The 26759-nt window shown below is 36.7% G+C and overlaps 1 protein-coding gene across 2 annotated transcripts in view; it reads left to right on the top strand.

Moving 5' to 3' along the window:
- The window catches only part of LOC146002442 (uncharacterized), a 92897-nt gene that overhangs the window by 6133 nt on the left and 60005 nt on the right, over positions 1-26759 (top strand). For both annotated transcript variants that reach the window (XM_083140278.1, XM_083140277.1), the window contains exons 2-3: positions 11529-11693; positions 17647-17713. In XM_083140278.1, the coding sequence (XP_082996404.1) occupies positions 11542-11693; positions 17647-17713 (219 nt within the window). In that variant the 5' untranslated portion in view covers positions 11529-11541. The remainder of the gene's footprint in view (positions 1-11528; positions 11694-17646; positions 17714-26759) is intronic.

The raw sequence follows: 26759 nt of genomic DNA, 5'->3' as shown, positions 1-26759 counted from the left end.
ATCTTATAGGTTTGCATAACCACTTTTTGTGGATGCAAAATAATATATGTTTGCTTCAAGTGGTTTTATTTTATTTCTTCATTGTGGTTTCGCACAACTTTCTCTAGCCTCCCTGATGGCATAGTGGTAGCATTGTCACCTTGTAATAAAGGGGTCCTGGGTTCGATACCTGGTGGAGGCACATAGTGGTTCGGATCCCACTTTAAACTGTAGGTCCAATCCCGATTAGCCTTACTGTGCATAAAGTGGACTTAAAACACAATATCAAACAAACGGAACTTTCTCAAGCCAGCACACAACGTTACGTGACTATACTGACCACGGTTGACCTCGATGGCTATTTTTGACACGTCCTGTCCTCCAATCATTTTTGGGGGCGTGTGGTCCAATGGGTATCGAACAAACTCAGTTGTGAAGTAAAAGCTGAAGGGATCACAACGCTCTCCTGAAGCAACGTTGCCAAGCATACTTCTGTTTTTGCCAGTTGTCTTTACATGACTGTGTGTCTGCCTGCATTCCGACCTGTGGGTGGTCCTTCCGGAAACTTCAACGTTCAGGACTGCCTGTGCAGTTGTACCATTAACCCCCACTGATTTCTGGTGCTGACAATACCGTTGCCCGAGAAGAATTTTTTTCGCTTTACAGTATGTTTGGCATCATGTGGTGTACCCAACGTTCATTTGTTTTATCGTGCGATACTTGTGACTTGCAAAAGCCTGATCTCAGTCTTGAAAAGAAAATTCAACTAATCACTGATTCGCTGTTTCCCAGCCGCCAGTTGGAGTTGCATTCAGTATAGTCACTCTAAACTTCTAAGGAATCCTTTTCTCTTCCTAGGAAACCCCATTTTTCCACCTTGCTGAACCACTGGAGGTGTCGTAACTATTTTTTTTTATTCCCCTCCTCTCCTCATCCTGATGGCACTGACCTTCACTCTTTCCCTTAACTGGTTTGGCAGGTTAAAGTCTTCCACTTTTGTGCTGAAAATTGAAGTTGGCTCTGGAAACTCGACTAATTTACTTCCCATGTCCTTTTTTGTTAGCTCCACCCATTTTGTTTCAGTGTTTCCTTCATTCTTGTTCATTATCTCTCTCCTGTTCATGCAGATGTTTCTGTCACTTTTCCATCTATTTCATTTTCCCTCTTTTCTTTCATTTGCACTTTCTTAATCCTGTGCCCATATCTCAACATGTGTTCAATCTTGTTCTTGCTCCATTCACATCATAAGAAGAGCAGAGAAGAAAATGAAAAAGGAGAGAAACTACAAGGAAAAAGGATAAGGATGCACAAAAAGAAGAGAAGAAACATGTGAGTTTGCCATACAGAAAGAAGATTGAGAAGTAGATAAGAAACATATATGTAAAGTATGGACTAAGAGCAGTCTTCAAACCACCAAAAAGCATCGGAAATTGTTTAACGAGTACAAAGGAGAGTGATGAAATGGCATAAGCAGTGTTCAAATTGAAGACTTCTACTTTTTTTCATCCCCGGCTCTACATTTATATTTTCATTCTCAACCAGGGATGTGTATTCTTATTTGGGATGGCATGACAGTCATTCATTGTTTAAGTCATAAATCCGAGCTTGCTGTTAATGATGTTATTATAAAAGAAACAGTCATTGCACTTTAAATCTGCTATGGATGCACTTTATTTTATGTTCAGTGAAAATAGCAAAAATCAAAAGGATCTGTTCGAGAGTGGTCAAGCAGTGGTAACAATGATGGAAATTAACAAAATGTTTGACATTTGTTAGGTGGCATCTTATCAATCTGTGTCGACAGTAATAAATAATTATCTGGTTCTTGTACATTTCTTTTCGATTCGTAAGCTCAGTGCAGCTATTAGTTGAAATGAAAGAGAAAGTTCAAAGGAATGCTGAAGTAGGTATCAACTTGGTTATTTGTAGTAGAACTTTGTCTTTCCAATGTTGTATTAGATATCCTCGAACAGCTTTCATTACTTCTACAAAGAAGTGCTAGTGTAATTACTGCACGGCAGGAACTCGCTCTGGCAATAAAATCACCATCCTGGAGAAAGTGTCAAGATGGAGAATTTTAGTTTTCTCAAAACAAGGTAGTTGTGCATGTACCACTAACTGGGAGATCTTAAGGTTAAAAAACATTTCCTTCAGGGAGTTACTGATAAACATTAATTCCAGATTTGAAGATCATGCAATATTTGATGAAGCATCTGTTTTGAACCATGAGAAATGGCCAGAAAATGAAACAATGTTTGTTGTGTGGTAGGGTTGTAATAGAAAGGGACTGCTTAGTTCGCAACTAATGCAAAAACATGAAGATGAGCTCAGTAGGTGCTTTGCTGAGTGAATTTTCTGCAAACTACAGACCATTCCAATATCAACAACTAAGTGTGAAAAATATTTAATTTCAGTAAAATGAACGTGACTTAACGAACAACGAAATCGAACGAGGGATGAAACAGTACTAGCATTGATATTTATTGCTGTGAATGGCTCTAATGTCATAGTTGCTAAAAATCTGGTAGAGCCTTTTTTGTATGATTTGTTTCTGAAAAATGTATGAAAAAAATATTTTTTGGGCTTCTTGCCAACTTTGGCTAACTTACAGTATTTCTTTGCAGTTTCAGTTGTGAGTTTTGATGTATGTAATGTCAAGTTCTGCAAAGGAAAAAAGTAGAAAGAAGCCCTCCTAACAAGAAAGCCACGAAAAAAACTGTTTCCCCCACACCCAAAAAAGCCTTTTTTCGGATAATTTTCAACTCTACCTTCAGGGATGATTTTTCCTGTGGCAAAATTTTCTAAAATGAATGTAGAGGAAAGATGCCTTGCTACAACACATCATTTATACATTGAAATCAGTAGCAGCCAGTGGCGAAGCTAAGGCGTAAATACTGGGTAGGCTGAAAAATCTGTTTACCTTATATTTTTTTTTTTTATACAGCAGGTCCATGCCTTCTTGTTGGTCACAAAAGTATCAATTACTCTTTCGTTGAAGTCTTGATCAATGGAAAGTTCTTTAACCAGTTGTTTTTTTTCAATGGCTATTGTACTGAGAGAACTTAATCTTTCATTTTTCATTGAATTACGGAGATAATTTTTTACTCTCTTGAGGGTGCTCATAGTTCTTTCGGAGGAAAATGTTATAACAGGGAATGTCAAGACCAACTTGATAAGTTGTGTTACTTCTTTGTAGATTGTTTGAAGATCATTGCTAACTATGAATTTTAGAAGGTCTGCAGGAGGTAAATGCTTTTCTTCATCAGCATAGATATTCTTTAATTCATTTTCTAATCGTTCTTTGTTGAAAAATGGATATGTGGACAGAAGGTTATTTAATTTCATCACAGGAAAATGTAGTTTATATCCCCCAAAGCTATTTTGGTCTAGCAATTCAACAAATTTTATCTTTTCAAGATCTCCAAAACGTATTTCCATTTGTACAGTTAGTGTGTCAAAAATTTCGTAGGTTAAACATCTGAGAGCCACGAAGTCTTGTTCACTTACACTTATTTCACTGCAAATTCTCTTAGAGTTTTCAACACATAATTTCACAGTATTTTCTGATCTCATATTCCTCATTACCTCGATGGTCTTCTTGATTTCTGTGTTACACATATTTATGTTTGATGCATCTTTGTATTGAAGGAGTGCAAAAAGGTGGTCTTTATATGTAAAAATGTCTTTGTAGAGGCAAAACAGGAAAATAAATTACATTTTATTAAGTGTATTAAGCACGCCCGAGGCACAATTGAACGAATCTGCATCCCAATCTTCAATATTATCTGTAATTGTCTGGAAAATGTCTTTCAGCTCTTTGTATTTCCATAAATTGTATGCACTGCTCGGGTATTAAAATTCCAGTGGGTACTACATGTTTGTGGCAATCTGAATCCTTTACTTTCTAAGAGTACTCTTCTCTTTGAGGATTTACTGAAAAATGTATGGAAAACTGCAAGATTATGAATGAAAAACTTGACTTGTTTCATTGTTTATGAACAATGTAGCAGCACTAGATTTAATTTGTGAGCATACCAATGTAAAAATATAGCTCGTGGACATACTTGCTTCAAAAAGTGTTGCACACCTCCTCGATCACCTGCCATTACAGAGGCCCCATCATAGGTTTCACTCACTATTTTATCAGAAACTTTCCAAGGATTAAGTTGTTTAATAACTTCTGATAGCCCTAAAGCAGTTTTTTCTCTAGAAACGTCATAAAAGCCAATAAATCTCTCTTTAGAACCATCTTGTGTACAGAACCTTAGAATAATGCTCATGTGGGTTTTGCAAGAAACATCAAGAGTTTCGTCTGCTTGCACACCAACAAACTCACAGGAATGTAGCTCTTCTTTAATATGTTCATTAATTACGTCAGTTACTGATTCAATCAGCTGATTTTGAATTGTACTTGACGTGCCTTTAAAGCCTGAAGAGTAGTGCAAGTGATCACATAAAAACTCTTCTTGTTTGGAAAGAAGTTCTAATAATTCAAGATAATTTCCTTTGTTCTCCGAACTTTCATCTTCAAAGTGCCCTCTAAAAGCAAGCTCTTGCTTACCCAAGAAGCAAACAACATCGATAAGTCTCTCGATTACAAATCTATTTTGTTTCACGATTTCATTGTGTTTGATGGCTTGAAGTTTGGATCCTTCAGAAAATGCATGTTCAATTCTTCCACGACCTAAGAATAGAAAACTCTCTTCATTCTGAAGATGCTTTCTTGAACTTTGTTGTTTCTCAGCCTTTCTATCAAATTTTTTTGTTACACAGACCCCGTATAAAGATGATGACCATTCTTTTTCACCCCCACACAGAATACAGGTATAACAATATAACTTACTTGTATTAGAGCACCCTGTTAACCAAGGATATTTCTTATACCATGAAAACTAAAACTTTTAATTTTGTCTTCCTCCATCTGCTATTTTAATATCTAAATGTGGTGTCCATTGCCTATCTTTGTAAGCACATTTGGTTTCATAAGTCCAACTTGAAAATGGTTTCTCTTTTAATTCCTCAAACAATGACGTCAATGTTCTCTCAGTATCAGCCATTTTTATAACATAAATACACTATGTGACACACACACACAAACACATGTGCGCATGCACTTGAAGTAAATTAACATTCAACAATGCAGCGTGTGAACGACGCACTTTGCACAAGAAGACTAGAAGCACAACAGGTTGGTTCTGAGGCTAGCTGCTATCATCCAGCAAATCGGCAGTCCCCTCCCCTTACCATCTCCTCCCACCTACATAGAGGTCACACTGTACCTGCCTTTTACCGCGAGGCTTTTCGTCAAAAGCCTCACAGTTCGGACCGAACGCGCTCTCTCTGTCTGGCCTGACTGAGGAGACGTTCTGGAAGCATCGGCGGAACCAAATGTTCGGATTACATAGTTTAATTCGTTTTAACAAACTTTGATTGTTACAGGGTTCAAGAACATTTCAATTTCAACATTTTTTGGGTAGGCTAAGCCTCAAAAGCCTCAAAGGAGCTTTGCCACTGGTAGCAGTGATTGGCTGCCAAGGACAGTTCAATTTTTCTTTGTAAACAAGGCATAGCATAGCTATAACGTGAGGCAAATGCCCCACCATGCCCCCCTAGTTGCCACCACTGATCAGTAGTTCTGAAGTCCCCCCTCTGCATTTTCTTCAATTCGAACACTGGACATAAGTAGTGTTATTTGAAGTAGATTGTGACACGTGGAAGCAAATGTGTAGAAGATACAGGGAGAAGTATCAACAAGAGAATTAAGGAACATAGAGACATTGCAGAGTAAGATCCAAGAATAAGACTGAGCGGGCACAGGATTAAGAAAGTACAAATGAGAGAGAGGAGGGAAAATGTAATAAGAAAAGTTGCAGAAACGAAGCACATCTACATAAACAGGGAAGAGAAAATGAACAAAATTGAGTGGCTAATAATGAAAGCACGTGGAAAGTAAATTGGTTAAATTGCAGGAGCCACCTTCAGCACAAAAGTGAAAGATTTTAACTTGCCAAACCAGTTAAAGGAAAGAGTGAAGGTCAGTGCCATCAGGAGGAGGAGGGGAGGAAAGGCAAGAAAAATGGGTCACTGGATGAAGGGGACTGGAAGAAACTACCAGTTGCGGCACCTGGGGAGATACAGCAAGGTGGAAAAAACATTTTCTCAATGAAGAAACTAGTGACTAGTCAGGTAAAGTTGTGTGTTGTGTATGTGGTTATCTTGACTTGAAAAATTTGTGGGAAACCAGGATGAAATATCGCATGAAAAAATAAAATAAAACTACTTTCAATAACTGTATATTATTTTGCATATATACAATCCTACACTTCACACAAAACACTTCATGAGTCTCTTACTTAGTTGTTTGTTGAAAGGTTGACAAAACATGCTTCTCCTTCTATTAAAGGTTTCTTTTGCCACTGGTATTCTCACTTTGACTTCCAGATTGCATCTCGTATCACTGCTTATGATACATCCCAGGTAATTGAAGCTGTCACCTTGTTCAGTACTTTGGCATTGAATTTTCACATGAATTATTCTTGTTTCTTCCTTGTAACCATTGCCTTTGTCTTGTTCACATTTCGTTGTGTGAGAACAAGAAGAATGTAACTCCAAAATTGCAGTGTTTATTTCTTTTAAGCATATGGACTCACTTTGAAAAGCCCTATTTGAAATCAGATTAACTTATCTTCATTTCTTCTCCTTGGCAGTGGAGTCACATATCTCCAATTTACTGTTTATTTTAGGAAGGCCATCACAAGCCCCCTCGGCTCTGTCACCATTCTCCAATTGGGTAAGATGGTGTAGTGGTAGCGTCATTGCCTTGTAATCAAGGTGTCCCGGGTTTGAGACCCAGTGGAGGCACTGGGTCGGATCCCACTCTAAACTGTAGGTCCAGTCTCGATTAGCCTTACTGTGCATAAAGTGGACTTAAGACACAGTCAATCAATCAATCCAATTGGGTAAAAATAAGCATATGTATAAACAAAGTACGAATTTGAATGTATGTTTTAGCAATGGATAGAGAACCCAATGAGAGTCAATTTGCTCTATCCACATGAACCATCACCATGCTGTGTGTATCTTGAACATCCAGTTATATTAAACATTTCATTTTGCCGGCCCCCATGGCAGAGTGGTTAGCACATCGCGCTACGATGCCAGGGTTCCCAGGTTCGAATCCTGGCCTGGGCATGGATGTTTTGCGAGTGTCCATTCATCAATTTCATCATGTCATCACTCATCCTCATCTATGCAAATTAGCCAACAGTGGCACAAGCAGCAAAGTAAAATAAAGCAAATCAATCAATCAATAAATAAGTATTTCATTTCGATCATACTTACAAAATTGTACTGAAGTAGTAGAGATAGGTATACTGGGAAAGAAAAAAAAACATTTTTTCAACAACATATATCTCGCAACAATGTAAAATAACATGCAATATTCCCCAAGGATCTATACTGGGACCAATACTATTTGTGAAATCACTTACTCCAATATTAGCCACGTAATAGATTAGCTCAGTATGTGGTTCTCAACAAATAAACTAAGGCTGAATGTTAATAAAACTACAGCATTCAATTTCATCATGTAAGGAATAAACCTCAGGGTAGCCCACCTATCAAAATTGAAAACAATGTATGAAAAATATGTTAGACTTTTAGGGCTGTGTATCAGTGAAAATCTTATCTGGGAATCTCATGTTAATTACAAATACAGTCACACTTGTAAGATGATTTATGCTGTCAAGGTAGAAACGCAGTCTCCAGGAACCTGTACTATTTGTGGCTGCTACTGAGGTTTATGACTGATCAAACAGCCAAACTTACTCTACTTGTCGTGTGTTTAACATTTAACATATGCAGTGCCTTAACCAGAATGATTTCTCACTGCTACTTTTCTTGATGTTGGTTCCTGAAATTATGAAGCATGTTTAGGAAACAGTGTAATGTTCACAGTATTGTAGTTACAAAAGCTGACAAGGAATTCAACAATAGCCAGATCATTAATGAAGACTGGAATTAATGAGTACTGACTACATATTGGCTACTTTTTTCATTAAGCATGTGCATTTTTCATGCTTATAATATTGTCACCAATCTTACTTTCTGAATATTCTATGATAAATCTTCATTCATGTTATCTTAATTGTAGAATTGGTTGTTCGTTGAAACAACATACATATAGTTATTATTGCAATAGCAATGTGGAAATCAAACTATAGGCCAAAGTTTGCTCTAAGCTTGTGTCGTTGCCACAATATATCATGCTGAAAACATTAATTTACAATTATTGCTGATTTGTTCCGCACCGTGGTCATGCAGTCTAAGGCATCATGCTTTGGGCTCTTGATTGTGGGATGCACGCTGGTTCGCGTCTTTTGGGTTTTGGGGGTGCATAACAACTTTGTTCCTGAGATTTCCGGGGAGCTATGAATGAGTAGTGCAACCCAGTTATGGAAACCAACAATGCAATGTTTTTTTTTGCTGGCCATACATCACCCTCGATCATCGCCCACCTTTGCTAAGGCATGTGTGAGTGAGGGCGACAGTCAGTAGGTAGACCTTGGCCCTCAAGGGCTGTTATGCCATGGGTTATTATTTTTATTGTTAATTTATTTTATCTTGCTTTTCTGCCAGCTTTGGCTGATCGCAAAGATGAAGATGAGTGGTGAAGACCAACCACAAACACACATGGACAGGACATAACAAACCACAAGTGCCACAGAGAATTCTACTGCATGTAGGTCATGATGCCATGCCTCTTAGTGTGCAAGAATGGAGTCCAGGACACCTTCCATGAAGGTCATCCCATACACCCCACTTAACATTATTGAAAAATACTATTGTTTCAATTTTCTGCACTAGTATGAACTAATAATAAGTTTTCGTATTTATAAGTAGGTGTTTTCTACATTATTATTGTTGGAATAGAACAATCTTATTATAAACTTTAATCTGTGTTTGATCATGTGCTGCTGCTGTATTGATCTTTGGCATTATGAGTGAAGTATCTCAATACATACAATCTTCGGGCCCTCTGAGGGTGTAGAAGAAACCTGTAACCAAGGGGTCCTTGCTTTAATTCCCAATGGAGGCACATTGCACGGTGGTTCATATCTAACTTTAAACTGTAGGTCCAGTCCCAATTAGGCCATCTGGGCAAAAAATGGACTTAAGACAGACTTAGACAATTAAGTAATGTCTTAATTTTCAAGCCCCCTAGTCATAAAGTTGTATTTTTGAATTGCCTCCGTCCATCACTTTCTGTCTCAGTTTTACAGGTGACCAGGTATTAATGAATCTCTTCTTCAGCGTAAATGTAGATGATTGCAAAAAATAACCTTTCAAAATTTCTATCATTACATTGCGTCAGCAACAGCAGAGATGTAAATCTTTGCTTGGGCTGGATTTTGGTATTACATGCAATCTTACCATGTAAGCTGCACATGGACATCCCGATGGGGAGGCCCATGCCAACCCCCCTTGGAAAATGAATTGCAACTTAAAATTATATATTTCATACGTATAATTTCATTACAGTCACAGCTTAAATCACCTAGCTAACCGTGGTAGTTAGTGCACTTTAGGTAATGAAAGAAGGCAGATGATATTAACAGTTTACTTGGGTCGAATAGAGAATAGGAAGAGAAAGGTAGGTGGCCGAGGGATGCGCCATCACTTACCTCTACTTCCTGGCAACGACACTGGCTGCTACTGTCATTGATGCACTAGTAAATTGTTACTAAAACAGAGGCCTGCCTCAGGACACCCTTCGCTCATGTAGTAGCCAGTTCCGCTGAACTTTGCAACCTCCAGTTCCTGTGGAATTCTCCTATGCAAGTCTGAGCATTCCAGGAGACTGAGGATGCCGGATGTGAAGTACACCAGGAAACAAACGTTCTGCACCCACATCCCTAGCTTAGTCATCTACAACAGTAATTTGTGTTATTTATTGTAAGGATGGTGCAGGAACATGATAACTTCAAACTACACAGGACCCTTTGTTGTGTCGTGTTTGTAATGAAGTTTTAAGTATTCAGCATATTCTTATTGAATGTGTCGATCTTCCTTTCCTCCGGCAGACTTTTAACCTTTCCGGCTGTTTGTCGTCTCTGTTGGGTGACGATAACAGTATTTTATCAAAGGTTTTTAGCTTTTTGCGAAGAGCTAGTCTCTTCCACCGTCTGTAAAGAAGCTTTGGTTGACTCCTTTTCTTTGGGAAGTTCTCTTGTTGACTTCTAGCCACTCTTTCAAAACCTTGCATTCTGCTTTTCTTTTGGCCTGTCCTGATTAAGCAAAGTCCAGCTTATCAGGGTCTGGATTAACGAGGTTTTACTGTATTTGTATTACTTGTACCCAAGAAGGGCTCAAGTAGTCTACTGTAACTGCGATTAATGCTTTCACCTCTTTAATTCCCCCATCTCAAGCACAATTCTAATGTTCGCTGATGATTGCAAGATTATGAGAGAAATAAAACAGCCATCAGACATGCAACTTCTCCAAAATGACATAAATAGATTCTCCGAATGGTGTAAGCGATGGAAACTGTCCACAAACCCTTCGAAATGCTCTTACATAACAATTTCATTGAAGCAAAACATTCTTGAAGGTAATTATACACTCACCGACATCACTCTAGCAAAAGAAGCACAACACCGAGATCTAGGTATCCTCATAGATTCTAAACTAACTTTCGATAATCACATATTAACCATCACAAAAAAGGCAATGCGTATGCTAGGCTTACTTTACAGATTCACCGAAATCCATAACCCGAAAGCACTTTCTATTTACTTCAAAACATTTGTCCCCCCCATTCTAGAATACTGTTCACCCATCTGGAACATGGCTACCCATTCTCATACCTCCAAGATCGACAATGTTCTCAGCTTTTTCCTCTCCATCGTTCGATATAGAGTGCCGGCCCTGAGACACCTACCTAAGAGAGATCTGCTTGTAAACTTAACCATAAATACTCCAGCATCACGTAGATACGTTGCAGATATGAAATTACTACATAAGATCATTAATGGAAACCTAAGATGCAGCATCCCACTCCACGAACTCTCCCTCAGAGTGCCTAGACACAAAACATGGAGCAAGGAAACTTTCCACACTGCAACTCCAAGACTCTCACTCATTCAACGTTCACTATTTCATAGGCTACCAAATCAGTTCAATGTCATATCAAACCAAACCGATATATTCAGTTCATATCCATCTTTTATCACAAACATAGAAAAAATTGTATATAAGTAATGCTTTTGTGAAACACATCTGTTTACCTTGGAACTGTCTTGACTTGTTTATGTTTATATTTATATTTTGTTTATTTTATTTTATCTTGTTTTGTGTGTTCTTTTTTTAACACTAGTGTACTGTTTTACTGTTGTTTCTTTCCGGTTTAAAATGGCTTCTGCTGTACTGGAAATTTCAATAAATAAATAAATATAAATTAAATGTGTTGACGTTCTGGATGTAAAATATGTAATTATGGATTACATGGTTAAATATTTGACTATATACATGTCTGTTTCTCCTTCTTACAGGAAGTCACAAAAAATGGATACGGGAGTAATATATGGTAAAAAGTTAAGGGAAATGACGCTATATATTCCTTTCCTTAAACGGATGATTAACAAAAGTAATAATCCTTCACTTTTAAATAAATTACATACATACCTAGAAGTTCTGGAACATCCATTGAGGAGAAGGTAGGTTTTTTTCCACCCTGGAATCACTGAAAATTAAAACTTTAATTTTCATATGAGTAGTTGCATAGTTTCAATCTTTGCATGTTGCCTGTGTATTGATAAGCATTGAAGAATGAATAGAATGAAAACAGTAGTTTATTTCTTTAAGGGAACTGAAATATTAGCTTTATTTGTTGTTTAGCATGTGGGTAGTAGGAGCTCTAAAAAAAAGTGTTGATCCAAAAACCCATAGCCTCTTCTGTTCATAACTTTTATTTTCAGTACTTCATATCCCTTTCTTACCATCACATTGTTCTGCATAACCAGGGTTTAAAATGGAAATTTTCATGAAACTGAATGCTTTACTTTATTTAACGTGATATCTTTCCTTTCTTTCTTTGCCACTGATTGCTAAAGCGACGAGATTATCAAGTAGTGACACAATACGTTGTATTACAAATAATTATAGTTCATATTAAAATATCTACATAAACATAAAATATCAAATACATTGGACATAAGTGTTCTGGAATTTCCTTCCCTTTTTAAAATTTGAACAGATTGAAATCATCAATGATAATTAGCTCACCCAACTGGGAATAAACATTTGAATTAAATTTACATATCATCAATACTTTGCCTTAATAATACTTATTAAAAATTGAATTCATGTAAGTACGAGGGTTATTTTTTAAGTAAGGTCCGTTTTGCAATAAAATTGAAGCAAGTAAATGTTTTTCAAAAAAACATTTATTTTCTGAATTTAGTTTTTTCTACATAATTTCCTTGCCAGTTTAAACATTTATCGTAACGAACTACGAGTTTTTGGATACCCTCCTCATAGAACTCTGCCGCCTGTGATGATAGCCAGTTACTCACGGTCGTTTTCACTTCTTCATCAGTGTCTAAAAGCTTTCTGCCCAGGAAGGTCTTCAGATGGCGGATGATCGAATAATATTTGATTGCCATGCACCTATGAAAACCGCCAGAGTTAGGAGAAAGCGCATCCCGTGGATAACTCCTAATGTTAAGTTATTAATGAGTATTCGAGACAACGCTCTGAGGAACATACAAACAACGTTGCCGATTGGAACCACTACAAAGAACTCCGAAATTTTACGACTACCGTTACCCGACAGGAAAAGAAGTCATATTTCTCTTTTAAAATTGGTGCTATTCAATTGGAAATGTGGCATGAACTAAAACAGTGGAGCGTGCTGGATAATAAAAATGTCAATGCGAACTTATCCTCACTTGTGAACGCAACACATGAGCTCGATGCTCTTAATACTCATTTTGGGCAAATTAGCAATCTATCTAGTATTCCCACTCAACTAAAAACACAACAAATTGAGTACTTTGAAAGCCGTAGCTTTACCGATGAAAATAAATTGTTTTGTTTTAACACAGTAACCGTAATTGATGTGCACAAAGCAGTGCATAACATTAAATCAAACAGTGTTGGAGCAGATGGGATAAACATTAAGATGTTAAAGATTGCACTACCATATGTACTGACTCTATTAACTCATATAATCAATTATTCTTTGTCGAAAAGGCGTGTTTCCAGAAACATGGAAAGAAGTGCGAGTCTTGCCTCTTCAAAAGAGAAAAGAGATCAGTTCTTTCAATGACTTAAGGCCCATAAACCTATTGCCAGTACTCTCTAAAGTACTAGAAAAAATTGTGTTTTCGCAACTAATATGCTATGTTGACATGAACAACTTCTTACCTACAGTTCAGTCTGGGTTCCATGCACGGCATAGCACAGCAACAGCTTTAACAAAAGTTACAGATGATATTCTTTGCGAAATTGACAACCGTTGTTCTACACTTCTCGTATTACTGGATTTTAGTAAAGCTCTCAACACAGTCCAACACGATTTGTTAATATCTAAACTCAAATACTATAAATTTGACTCTGTAGCCGTAAGGTGGTTTGAATCCTATTTACTTAATTGAAAACAGAGAACATTCCTTCAAAATTCACCCTCGCAGATCTCTGAAGCTGTAGTTTTAAAAGCAGGGGTTCCACAGGGATCAATTTTAGAGCCTCTCCTTTTCACCCTCTACACCGCAGACTTAAATAAAGTTAAAAAAATTTTCACATCACATTTCTATGCAGATGATACACAACTGTATTTTTCGACTAGACGTACAGTGCTTGAAAGTAGTATTTCCTCATTCAACTGATTTAAATAATATTTACACATGGAGTACATCAAATGGACTTAAGATAAACCCAGAAAAATCACTTTATATGCTAATTAAAATGAGACAATCGCAAAAAAATTCTATTGTTGAGCCAATTGAACTTAAAATTAATAATGAAACCATTCCATGTAAAGTCCTCCTCCGTAGCCGAGCGGGTTAAGGCATTCACTTGTCTTGAGATCGTTCGCAGCGGGACGGCATAGGTTTGAATCTGGCTCTGGTCGGAATTTATTCAGCCTACGTATAGGACCGGTGGCAACCCACCATCGTGAGGAAATTGGGGAGCTCCGAGTGAGTGAGCGTAATCCGGTCACGGAGACCTACTATAATGGCTGGGGATACGTCGGGCTGACCCCCCGACTATTCCAATACTGGTTGAAGATCTCCACGCTTAGAGGTGACGAAGGAAAGCGTGGGAGGGAGACCGGCAGTCGGTAGGTAAGCCTAGGCCCTTCAGGGCTGTTGCGCAATGGATTATTATTTATTTATACCATGTAAAAATTCAGCAGAAAATCATGTCTTGATTGTTAACGATACGTTGGACTGGACGGACCACATCAATGCACAATGTAAAAAAGGATATTTTATTCTGAGAAATCTCTACCGTTTCCAAGATCAACTACCTGCAGAACTGTAAACTTAGACTAGTTCAATCTTTAATTCTCCCAGTATTTGAATTGTGACACTGTGTATGGGTTCAAACTTGCGAAAACACTCAGCAGAAAAATTCAAATCACACAAAATGCATGCATCAATATACTTTTGGCCTGGATAAACATGATCACATCCTTCCCATCTTAAACATATATAATATTTTAACAATGGCCAACAGGAGGTTACTGCACTACATCTTTCATTCATGATCTGCGAACTGAACGTAAACCCGAGTACTTATTTGAAAAATTATGTAATCGCAACACAATTCACAGACACGGGACACGTCCTCACTACGAACTTGACATTCCTCACCATTCGACTACGCTATATACCTCATCCTTTTCTATATCTGCCCCCAAAGCATGGAATGGACTACCAACAAATGTTAAATCCATAAAACTCAATAAGAGTTTCAAAATTAAATTGAAAGAAATGCTTCTACAGGAACAGCAGCAGAACAGTAGCACATACTAGAAGTGAACAGGCACTCAACAAACGACAAAACACTCATATTCTATAACTGTAACTATTGTAATTTTATCAATATCTTCAAATTATTATTATTTACTTCAATGCAACCTTATGTTAACATTCACATTTATATTTTTTCTTTTCAAATTTGTATTTTTTTCTTTTTTTTTTAATATTTTCTTGTTCTTTCACATTTATATTATCTTATGACTAATATTACTGAAATGAGAATATTCGTAATGTAGGTAATGTGATTATTTTTTTTTATTTCTCTTTAGTGTAATCAAGCTTTCCATCCATACTCATATATTATCATATTATATATACTTATATTTTCTTATGTAGCTTATGACAAGGGTTAGGTGGCAGAGCAGCCTACGGCTGAATCTCGCCCGCTAAATAAAGGAATTATTATTATTATATATTAGAAGTTGATTGTTTTATACAGTGTTCACTTTTCAAAAGTAACAATTTAAGTGTGTGCAGTGGCGGCAATTGGGTTCCAAAACTGGGGAGGGCAAGGACAGTATACTTTCCCTTGGTAGATAAGGTTTAGCATAGTGCGGGGGCAAAAGTAACAAACCACGCTCCCCTTAATCACTGCCACTGGTTACATGGTTTGAAAACTAATTGAGGCCTGTTACTCATTTTAAAAAAGTAACATGGTTACAGTTACTGGTACTTAAAAAGTAACTGAAAGTTACATTTACAGTTATTACTGGAAATTTTCTTGCAAATAAATTACACACAATGATGATTTACATGTGCTTTATTTATGTTTCTGGTATGTGTATTATTACAACTCCACATTCCAAATTAATACATCAATCCACCAAACACTGAGGTCTTCATGTGCAATTAGAAGCAGTGAATTGGAATCAAGCATGGATATTAGCATGAAATGAAGCCTAGCTTCTTTGCCTTGTGTGATTTCATGAAATTATTTTCACCTTTGCATTCAGAAAGCACACAGAATGGCCAAATTTAGATCTTCCTTCGCATTACAAAATTTTAAGTTAACAATATAAGTGTTGTTGGTAACTGCAAAAGCAACTTTTGATGTTATTACTTCTGTTGCAGTTATAGCTACTTACTTTTAAAAGTAGGTAGAATTTCTTAGTTACTTCCCAACACTGGTTCAAATACACTGAAAATAAAACCTGAGATTCCTATAATGAATGTATCCAATTTACCTCAGCAAGCACATTTTAATTGGTGCCAATAAAAGTGTGCATCCAAGTCTCTTCGTTTTACTTTGAGTAACTTGTTTCAAAGCATTACAGGGTAGTAGAAAAGGTCTGAGACTTTTTTGATCCATTTTTCTCATGTTATTTACATTTTTTTAAAAAGTGTGCTCATTGTTTTCTTGAATGCCTAGTTCAATTTTTAGGCTATAAATTGTGATCACTTTCTCTTCCTCAGCGCTGAAACGAAACAAAGGTAAGGTAAAGTTCCCAATGTCATGTGGCACATTTTGGGGATGTGGAGTTAGGGCCCCACATATTCTCAATCTCGGCCATTTTGAAGGTTATCACCATGCTCTGGCCACCTTTACCCCCGCCCCGAGGGTTTCTCCCAGTTACACATTGATTTGAGGCTGGGTGAGCCCCAGAGCTGCTTTATGTGGGGACAATGCCGGAATAATTCCAACCTTAGATCACCCACTCCGAGAGTCAAACCTGAGTCTCCCATGTGGCAGTCAGATGCCAAACTGTCTAGACCACCGTGGCTCTGAAAAGAAACAAAAGTGGTTGGAAAAAGCACATCATTTGCTTCAGTTAGTCGCTGGTCATTGTCTTGAATAAGTTATGTTTATCATGTAACACATTCACAACAGTCAAAACCACAGTCGATTACTGAAGAAGGAACAGAAGATTTCCGCTGCTGCAAAAGTTGTCGCTTGCTGTCATTTTCTGGCATCTGTGATGGCTTGCGGTGGCATTTGTTCATCAATTAGAATGTCAAAATTAACGCTCCTATGTATCAGCAAATTGTTCTTGACATTTTGTAAGTGTAAGCAGCTGGACACCTGTGAAGATGGATTCACACTTCAGCAAAACTTGACTTCAGTGAATTCAGCTTGATGAACAATTGCAATCTGTGAAAAGCTGTTTCATGTTTTGGGGCAAGGACGTTTGTCGAACAGTGTGCGACTATTGTCAATAATTTTCGGAGACGACTTTGCAAATGTATTAAGGGAAAGATTGATTGATTTAGTTAATTTTACTTCGCGTTTTGTGCCTCTTGGCTAATTTTCGAAGATGGGGATGAGTGATGAAATTGATGAATGAACATTCACAAACAACCAAGACCGAGCGGGATTCGAACCTGAGACCCTTGGCATCATAGCACGATGTTCTAACCACTCGTCCACAGGGTCCGGCTATTGAGGGAAAGAGAAGCAACTTTGAGCACTAATTGTATTTTTAATTTTTTTGTTGTTGTTCTTAGTAGTATAATAACCATAAATGTTTTTGGCAAGTTAGTGATTTCAAATTATATATTTATAGAACAGATTTATGCCGTTGAAACATTTTAAAAAGAGTCTTCAAACTTTTTTGCCACCCTGTATTTATTACCAATTAATTAATAGAGAGAACTGTTATTTGTATTAAAACTATTACTTTTTTAGGATTCCATTTGATTTATTACTCCATTTTGAAAAAGGGCTTAAGAAGATGGTTCACGTTGTTCATAGAGTAAGTTTTTTTGTTTATTTTTAATCTCTGTGTCTTTTGTTTGTTTATAATCTATGTGGCCTTGTTGAAGAATTAGTATTTTCATCAACAACAAATACATTGATACACTTATCCATGATAAAATGGTAGACATTTAATTTGAATGTTAAGTGATATTAACGTATTAAATAAATAAAGTGCATTTTAAAATCATCTGCAGGTTTGCAAGCATTTGTTGCAGGTAAACTACCAAACTTACCAGATTAGTGTGTTGTGCGTGTATGTGGCATTCTGTGTGTTGAAATTTCACATTGGGAGTTCCGTAATCACTGCACAAAGTACAATATGAACTCATCTTGTGACAATACGTGGTGCAAACACTCAACAGAAAAAGGTTGTCTGTGCAAAGAAATATCAATTTGTCACCCTTCAAACTCAATGTGTGCAGGTATATTTTGTTCACTAAATTTTTTCACTGGTGTATATTTCTCACAGATAATACAATGGAATAATGAGAATTATATGGTAGGTAAAGCACCATATTGCAGAAACCCAGGTTTGAGTCTTGGTGAAACCTATATTTTAAAGTGCAGAAGATAGTTAATACTTGTGTACTATAGTTAATGATAGGAGTAATGTACAGTCAATAAAAAGGACACCTACATACTCACTTCCCTGCATGGAAGTTATACGTGTTGCCTAACTCCATTTCAACAGCCAAACTTCCTTTTGAAAAGTTGCTAATGAAGTTGACTTATCACCGTAGAGTTAGGCAACCCACACAATGCATTGCAGGGAAGGGGATATTTCAATATCTAGGTGTTCCATTTTTACTTCTGGTGACTGTACATTGTGTATATTACTTATTGTTTTTTTTAACAAGATATGTGACTAACTTCTGCCTTATTCTAATTCACAGGTGATAACACCATGCATGTGCCAGGTCCGTAGTCAGAATTGATCTCCAGGGGGGCTCACGGCTTATCGGGGGGTGGGGGCTTTGTAAATCAAGTCCATTTTTCAAAAGTGTTAAATGAAGGTAAATTATGTATTGGGGGAGGGGGTCATTAACCCATCAGCATACCATTTAAATGCCAATTTTTTTGACATACCATTTAAATTTGGCTATCTCCCGTGAAGGTTGCACAGCAAGACAAGATGTCAAATATTGTGAAAACTATCCAAGCAATTTACATGAAAATTTTATATATTGAAGTGGAAGTATAGTAATAAGTATGCACATATGCAGTTTACTTTGAAAGATAATCAGAAACTCATCTAATAAATTTTATCACGCACATCTTTGCATTCCATTTCCATTCCTCAACCTTTTATATTTTTCCTGCCACAGCCACCTCTTCCTCACTTTCACTACATTCTTCAATTTCACTAATACAAAATGAACCCCCGTGTTCATCTCCACTTCCAAAATCCACATTTTCCTCTTCATCGCTATCGAAAAGCAACTTTTCAATCGCAGAATCTTCTACAACATTCTTATGCAACATGTTTGCAAGACGTAACAAATGAAGGTTTGTTTACATGAGAAATTACTGAACAAAACATGCTTGAAATGGTATGAAACTTAGCAGCACAAACATACATGTCATAGATTTGAAATATCATACAACCTCTGCCATCTATTGAATGAAAAATAAACTACATGATGAAAATCGGGAACCCGTCGATTCGACGACTAGGTACGGGAAGCGAACGTCCAGTCAGGCCGTCGATTCGACGACTAGGTAAGCGGATGGGTTAAGTTACATAAAGTTTAGAAATATCACACAAATACTACATTTTCTATATCATTTAAAATATCGCTTGATGTGTTAATTGGCTTCTACTGAAATCATTCCTTACTACACACTCCATACTACGTTTGATGATACAGATATTTATATCACCCAAGAACAGATGGACAATATTCAATCATAGTGCCTATCGTACACTCCACTCCCCGGCCAAAACAATAAAACTCCTCTTCGTTCCCAAAACTTGGGAGCTGTTAACCTTTGATGCAGATGCAGAGAGAATTTGCATAATGACATCAAAGTCACAGATTTCTGAACAAATGGGAGGTCGCAACAGGGGCAACGAAGGTACAGATAAAGAAGCTCCCCTGTGAAGAAACTTTCTGAAGTCTAGAGAAGAGAATCTCCTAAATACTTAAGACTTCTTCTTATAAATAAGATGAACAAATGTAATAGCTGCTGTTCATGCTCCCTGAAAGTTGTGAGGAAAATAATATCTGCTGTCTACATTTTCACTACAAACAAATTACACAAAATAGTTTCACCTAATAACAAGGGGGCTGACCTCAGTGCCAGGGGGTGGGGGCTGATGGTAGTTCCAGGGGGGCTCAGCCCCTCTGGTCTCTGCCTGGCTACGGGCCTGGCATGTGCTATCAGGCATTGAGCATTGTCAGTTTGGGCTCATGTCGATGTGTGGGGTACCAAAAGTGGTCGGTGCAGCAAGTGCTGTTGTGTATGTACAAGGTTGAAATGAACACCATCCCAAGTAACCTAAAGTGGTTGGGCCAACTGTACTGAAAATGGTTGGCCCAACCTAAAAACATATCGGGCAACGGTAATTTTGGCTGTGGTTCAAACGTTGGGCCAACGTGTGCTTTTTATGTTGGGCCAACATACTGAAAGCTAAAGAAGGATAGGTTTGTGTTCTGATATATAACTAACTAACTCTCTAGCCTTCTTAAACTCGAAGGATCATGGCTGCAGCAACACAGGCCTTCCATCTTTCCCTATCTTGAGCAAGATCTATATACTCTTTGGCATCCCTACCGATTTCCCTTAGGTCCATCTCAACGTTGTCCCTCCATCTTCGTCTTGGCCTTCCTACAGGTCTCTTACCATCAGGTTTCCCAACAAGAATTCTGTAAACTCTTCTTTCCTCTCCCATTTGTGCCACATGGCCTGCCCACCTAAGTCTTAATCATTCTAATAATATCTAGACATGAGTACAAATTATGTAGTTCTAAATTATGTAACCTTCTCCACTCACCTGTCTCTTCATCCCTTTTAGGTCCAAATATTTTCCTAAGGATCTTATTTTCAAATACTCTCAATTTATGTTCCTCTTTCAATGTAAGGGACCAAGTTTCACACCCATATAATACTACAGGCAAAATTACTGTTTTGTATATTTTAACTTTCAGTTTCTTAGATATTAAACGAGAAGACAAAAGTTTATGAAGAGAGAAGTAACATGCATTTCCTGAATTAAGCCTACTTTTTATTTCCTCTTTAATATAATTTTCATTTGTTAATATTACTCCTAAGTATTTGAATTTGGAAACTGGTTCAAACGAGTTGTTATCAATAATTAGATTTTGATTATTACCTAACACTTGGTTTCGGCCTGTAAGCATATATTTAGTTTTCTCTTTGTTAACTTCCAAACCTATCTCTTTAGCAGTTTTGAAAAATATTTTAGCATTATTCTTAATTGTATTTATATCATCCCCTAATAAGTCTACATGATCTGCATATGCTAACAACTGAGTCACACCATTTAATTTTAGTCCTTCTTTAGTTTCTTTTACCTTCCTAACAGCATATTCTAAGGAAAAAATTAAAGAGCAATGGAGATAATGCATCTCCTTGTTTTAACCCATCATGAATTGTAAATTTGTCAGACATATTAATACCCACACGAATTTTACTTTCTGTTTCACTGGTGCATATTTTTATCATACTAACAAGCTTCTTAGGTATTCCAAACTCTACTAATATATTATATAATTTATCTCTTTTGACCGAATCATATGCTTTTTTGAAATCAATGAATAGCTGATGGACATTTTGATTATATTCCCACTTTTTTCAAGTGTCTGTCTGATGTGAAAAATTTGATCAATAATTGATCTGTTACATTTAAATCCACATTGATAATCACCTATAATTTCATTAGCATATGGTGTTAGTTTTGTTAAAATAATGTTAGACAATATTTTGTATGTTGTTGAGAGTAGAGAAATTCTACGGTAATTATTGCAGTTCATTTTATCACCTTTTTTAAACACAGGAACAATTATGGATTCTTTCCACTGTTGAGGGATTTCTTCTTTATTCCATATTAAACAAATTAATTTATGAATTTGACATATTAATGAATTTCCACCATATTTAATTAACTCAGCTGGTATTAAATCAATGCCAGGTGCTTTGTTATTCTTTAGCCTTTTAATAGCATCTTTAACTTCAGTCAAGTTAGGTTCTGGAACTAAAGGTTCTGCTGTGTGTACTTAATTTACTTCTCATTTATCTCCTACATGGACATTTAAAAGGTCATTAAAGTAGTTCTTCCATCTATTTAGAATATCGCTTGGGTCAGCTAGAAAATCACCGTCTTTATCTTTTATCAAGTTTACTTTAGGTTGCCACCCCTTTCTAAACTCATTTACACCTTTATATAAATCTCTGATATTTTTATTTTTGCTGTTTGTTTCAATTTTGTTAATTTTTCTTTTCAAGTAATCTCTTTTTTTACTTCTACACGTGCGGTTAATTTCTCGCCTTATTCCATTATAATTGTTTAGATTTGTATCATCAGAGTTATTTAACCACCTGTGACGTTTTTCCTACGCTTTGCGTACAAAAAAGTATTACGTAATAATTCCGCGTGGAAAAAGCGTCACACTTCCTCATTCTTCGTATGCCTTGTGTCTTGCTTGTCTTTGTTGATTATAATAGCCCCCGCTAGAGGTCTCTACTGACCTCTCGCTCGGCGCTCGCTTCTCCAGCAGACACAAAAAAACCATCAGCAGTATCAGTTCCGACTTGGCAGACCTACGCGAAAGCTGTCAGCGTGACTTGGGTCACGAGGGGAAGACAGGCAGAGAGTATGATGTTGGTTTAAGCGTGCAAGTCGTCTCGCGGGCGAGACTTTAACTTTATTCTGATTGTGTTTGCACGCTCCGTTATTGTTACTCTCTATGAACTCCGGCACGTCAACGCGAGATAGAATTACTTTTGGACGGATCTCATACACTTGCAAGGAAGTTGCATTTGATTGGAGTGAGAAGTTTAATGAGACCCTGTTGGATTTCGTCACTTTCCCGCAACGTGGACCTGTATCCAGAGCTATAGCCGAGGGACGGATTTGATGGACGTTTCCAGACGTTACCCCAATATTCAGATACCAGAACGTGAAGGAAGGCAGAGTTCTGTTTGACTGACCGCCACTTGCAGTGTTGAGTTGGAGGTTGGAACATTTTGGAAGAGTTTAATGGAGGTATGTACAGTGTCGATACGTTCTCTTAGTTCTGTGAAGTCCAAGTCGCGAAACTGGGTTAGAATCCCGTTTCTTTATTACGATTGAGTCAAATACTTAAACGAGTAAACGAAAGAAGAACGCGCAACGAAAGTTTAAACTATTCTTGATTGCAACTATACATGTGGGATAATTAATGTGACACCACTAGTTGAATATATTGTGATACGACAATGAAAATGATGGAACTTGCAACGTTCGCGTAACATTGAAATTTAGCGAGGCGTACGAACGATAATTCCTGTCCATCGTCGCGAATCTTTAAATGTTGGAATAATTAATATTAGGGTGGCACAACATTAAATTAGATTAGTGGGAGCATCAAATGTAGAAAGGGGACAATTGTATAAATTATTGTGACAAAAGCATAACAGACCTAAGTGAGTCATTTGTTAATTAATTGTAAATATTCGGTTTGATGTCCAAGTGGATTTTACAATGTGTATAAAGGAAGGGATTTAACTGTGATTGTAATTCATGTTGCTGTTAACGTCTAAATTTGTAATACGTATTCTTGATACGTTAAATGACGGGTGGTAAATTGTAAGAAAGGTTTGTTAAAGTTTCAATTGGAGAGATTTTCTAAATGCAATTAAATTGGGTTTGTTCACGATGAAATGTTTCTCACATTGTTGATGATTGAGATATTGATCGTTTCTTGTTCGAAATTGAATATAATAAATTTTTGACTCAAGTCTTTAAAATCTGAATATTGTTCTATACATTTTTGTTGACGAACCTTCCACTTAAGAAAGTGAAGCTGCGAAGTTGTTATTGGTAAGAAAGGAAGTTACGAACTTCATCGAGTAGGATTGATCCTTCATTTTTTTCTTATGAATAGTTAGCGTGTAGTTTTTGTTTTGCAGGATATTTTGGAAGAATTGTCAAACCTGAGTGAAATGTTCCACGATATTTTGTGAATGCCATTGCCTGTTAGTTATTTTGATTGATTTAAAGGTGGGGACCAGTACCGAGAATTATATTTTCTTTATTCTTAGACATAGCCTTGCCATTGGTTCTCTATTGAGACTGAGGTGGTGGTGTTAAAGCGCTGGGCAATGACCTCAACAATTTGTGACTTGTAACTGTTGGTTGTTGCTTAATTTATAGCGCGTACGTCAATTGATCCCGGACCTATTTCTTCACGCTTCCCATAAGGCTTTATTGTCCCTTTTTCTAGTATGCAGCCAATACGTTACACACCTAAGTCTAGCCTGATTTCTTATTTCTATTAGATTATGACATTCATTATCAAACCATGGCTTACTTTTTCTCGGTTTATGGTATCCTATACTTTCTGTAGCTGCTGATTCTATTGCATTACGTATGTGCTCCCCATTCTTATTTACGTCTGTTTCATTTATATTTTCATCATCATTTAAATCCTGCAAAACATCAAATCTATTTGACAGTTTAATTTGGTAATCTTTCTTAATTCTTTCATCAGTAAACTTTCCTGTATCAAATTTTATAACTTTTAGATGTTGTTGCTTATGATTTATCACTGTGAGTCTTTCTCTTAATTTAGCAATTACTAAATAATGGTCACTGGCACAGTCAGCACCTCTATGTGTACGAACGTCAATTATACTAGTATGCCTTCTCTTATCAATGAGAATATGATCTATCTGATTATGAGTTTTACCATCTGGAGAAGACCAGGTATATTTATGGATATCTTTATGTTTAAAAGTGGTACTTTTCACAATTAAATTCTTTGAGGTTGCAAAAGTAATCAATCTTATACCATTATCATTACTTAATTCATGAAGACTTTCTTTACCAATCGTGGGTTTAAATGTCTCTTCTTTGCCAATCTGTGCATTACAGTCACCTAACAGAATTTTCATATCATACTGAGAAAATTTATCAAAGACCTGTTCTAACTCTGTATAAAAATCATCTTTAGTATTATCATCTTTATCTTCCGTTGGAGCATGTATGTTTATTAAAATAATTTTACACCACCTACCCTGTAAAACTGCATATGATATCCTATCATTAATAAATTCTACTGTTTTAAGAGCTGAGATAATTCTATTATTTATGAAAAAGCCTGTTCCAAAATTATGATTTTCAGTACCACCATAGAAAAAAGTATAATTTTTAGTTTTACAATTCCCTTCTCCTGGCCACCTAACTTCCTGGACAGCTACTACATCTAATTTATTCTTAACTATCTCATTAACTGTACACTGAAATGCCCCAGGCCGGTAAAGGCTCAGAACATTCCAGGTGCCTAATTTAATATCCTTATTCCTAATGTAGATCTTATCCTTAGTCCAGGGACCTCCCAAAGTAGTCCCCAACCGGAGATCCGAACGGGGGACTATTTTACCTCTGGAATATTTTACCTTGGGAACATCCATGGCCTTATATTGCTGTTTCTTGACATTTTTTTTTAGTGCAGAGTTGTCAGCTCTACGCCTAACCCCCAATATGAATGGAGGAACTACTACACAAGACAAGCACAAACACATTAGACAGCACAATTAATACACAAGACGAACACAAACACATATGACAGCACAACTACTACACAAGACATACATAAACACATCACAACTATAACACAATATAAACACAAACACACCACAACTACTACATAATATAAACAAAAACAAACTACATACCACAACTACTACACAAACAAACAAATTAAACAGCACAACTACTACGCAAGACAAAACAAACATACTAGACAGCACAACTACTACACAAACATACTAGACAGCACAACTACAACACAAGACACATGCATACACACCACCGATACTACACAAGACAAACAGAAACACATTAGATAGTATAACTACTACACAAGATAAACACAAACACACTAGACAGCACAACTACTACACAAGACAAACACAAACACACTAGACACCACAACTACTACACAAGACAAACCCAAACACACTACACAGCACAACTATTGCACAAGACACACAAACACATAACAACCACTACACAAGAAAAACACAAACGCACAACGACTACTACATAAGATTATGAAAAGAAAAAAAATAGCAGTGGCTATCAAAATTATTGCCTAAGAGCAATAATCAGAACATGTTGAAGAAAAAAATTAAAAATCATGAGAGGCTAATAAAAAGTTTCTTTCTTCACTAAAACTCCGCAGTATGTGTTAACAGACATAAATCGAATGTGTTCTGATATATACATAATTTATTGTGAGGCCAAATGGAAACAATAGTACAAATTATTTACGAAAGTAAGAAAAATACATAGCACTTTCTCAGTCATATGGTATCATTGTTTTCAAGGCACCATGCCTTCAAGTGGTAGCACAAAAACTTTCTAGAGATTACTTAGTTTTCCACCTTTCATGGAATTTAGTCTGTACATAACATTGCTTAACCAATTTCACAATAATACCTGTAAGAATGTTATTAATCTACTACAGCAAAAGAGACAAACAATAAGCAATTCCCAACACATCTTTCATCCATGGCGGCTGACAATGGACTGGTGAGTGACTGCAAGTTAAAAATAGCTTCTATTTTCATTAAAAATATATTGTATTTCCAGTATGCTCTGTGAGTGAAATATTCGAAAAGAAACACTGTTACGTGTCACTTATTTTACACTCTAGAATTTACAGCATACTCCTGAACGTTGTCTTAGCAAGAGAAAGTTGTTTTTAAAACTGATTTTGACTCACTTTTCCATGGTTGATCAAACGTTGGCCCAACGTCAATTTGCCATCCAACGTAAAGCCAACCTTTCCCATGTAAAAACTGATATTGGCCCA

The sequence above is a fragment of the Lepisma saccharinum genome, chromosome 18, assembly GCF_977018435.1.
Source record: "Lepisma saccharinum chromosome 18, izLepSacc3.1, whole genome shotgun sequence".
NCBI lineage: Eukaryota > Metazoa > Arthropoda > Insecta > Zygentoma > Lepismatidae > Lepisma > Lepisma saccharinum.
This window is presented reverse-complemented; position numbering and strand designations above follow the sequence as displayed.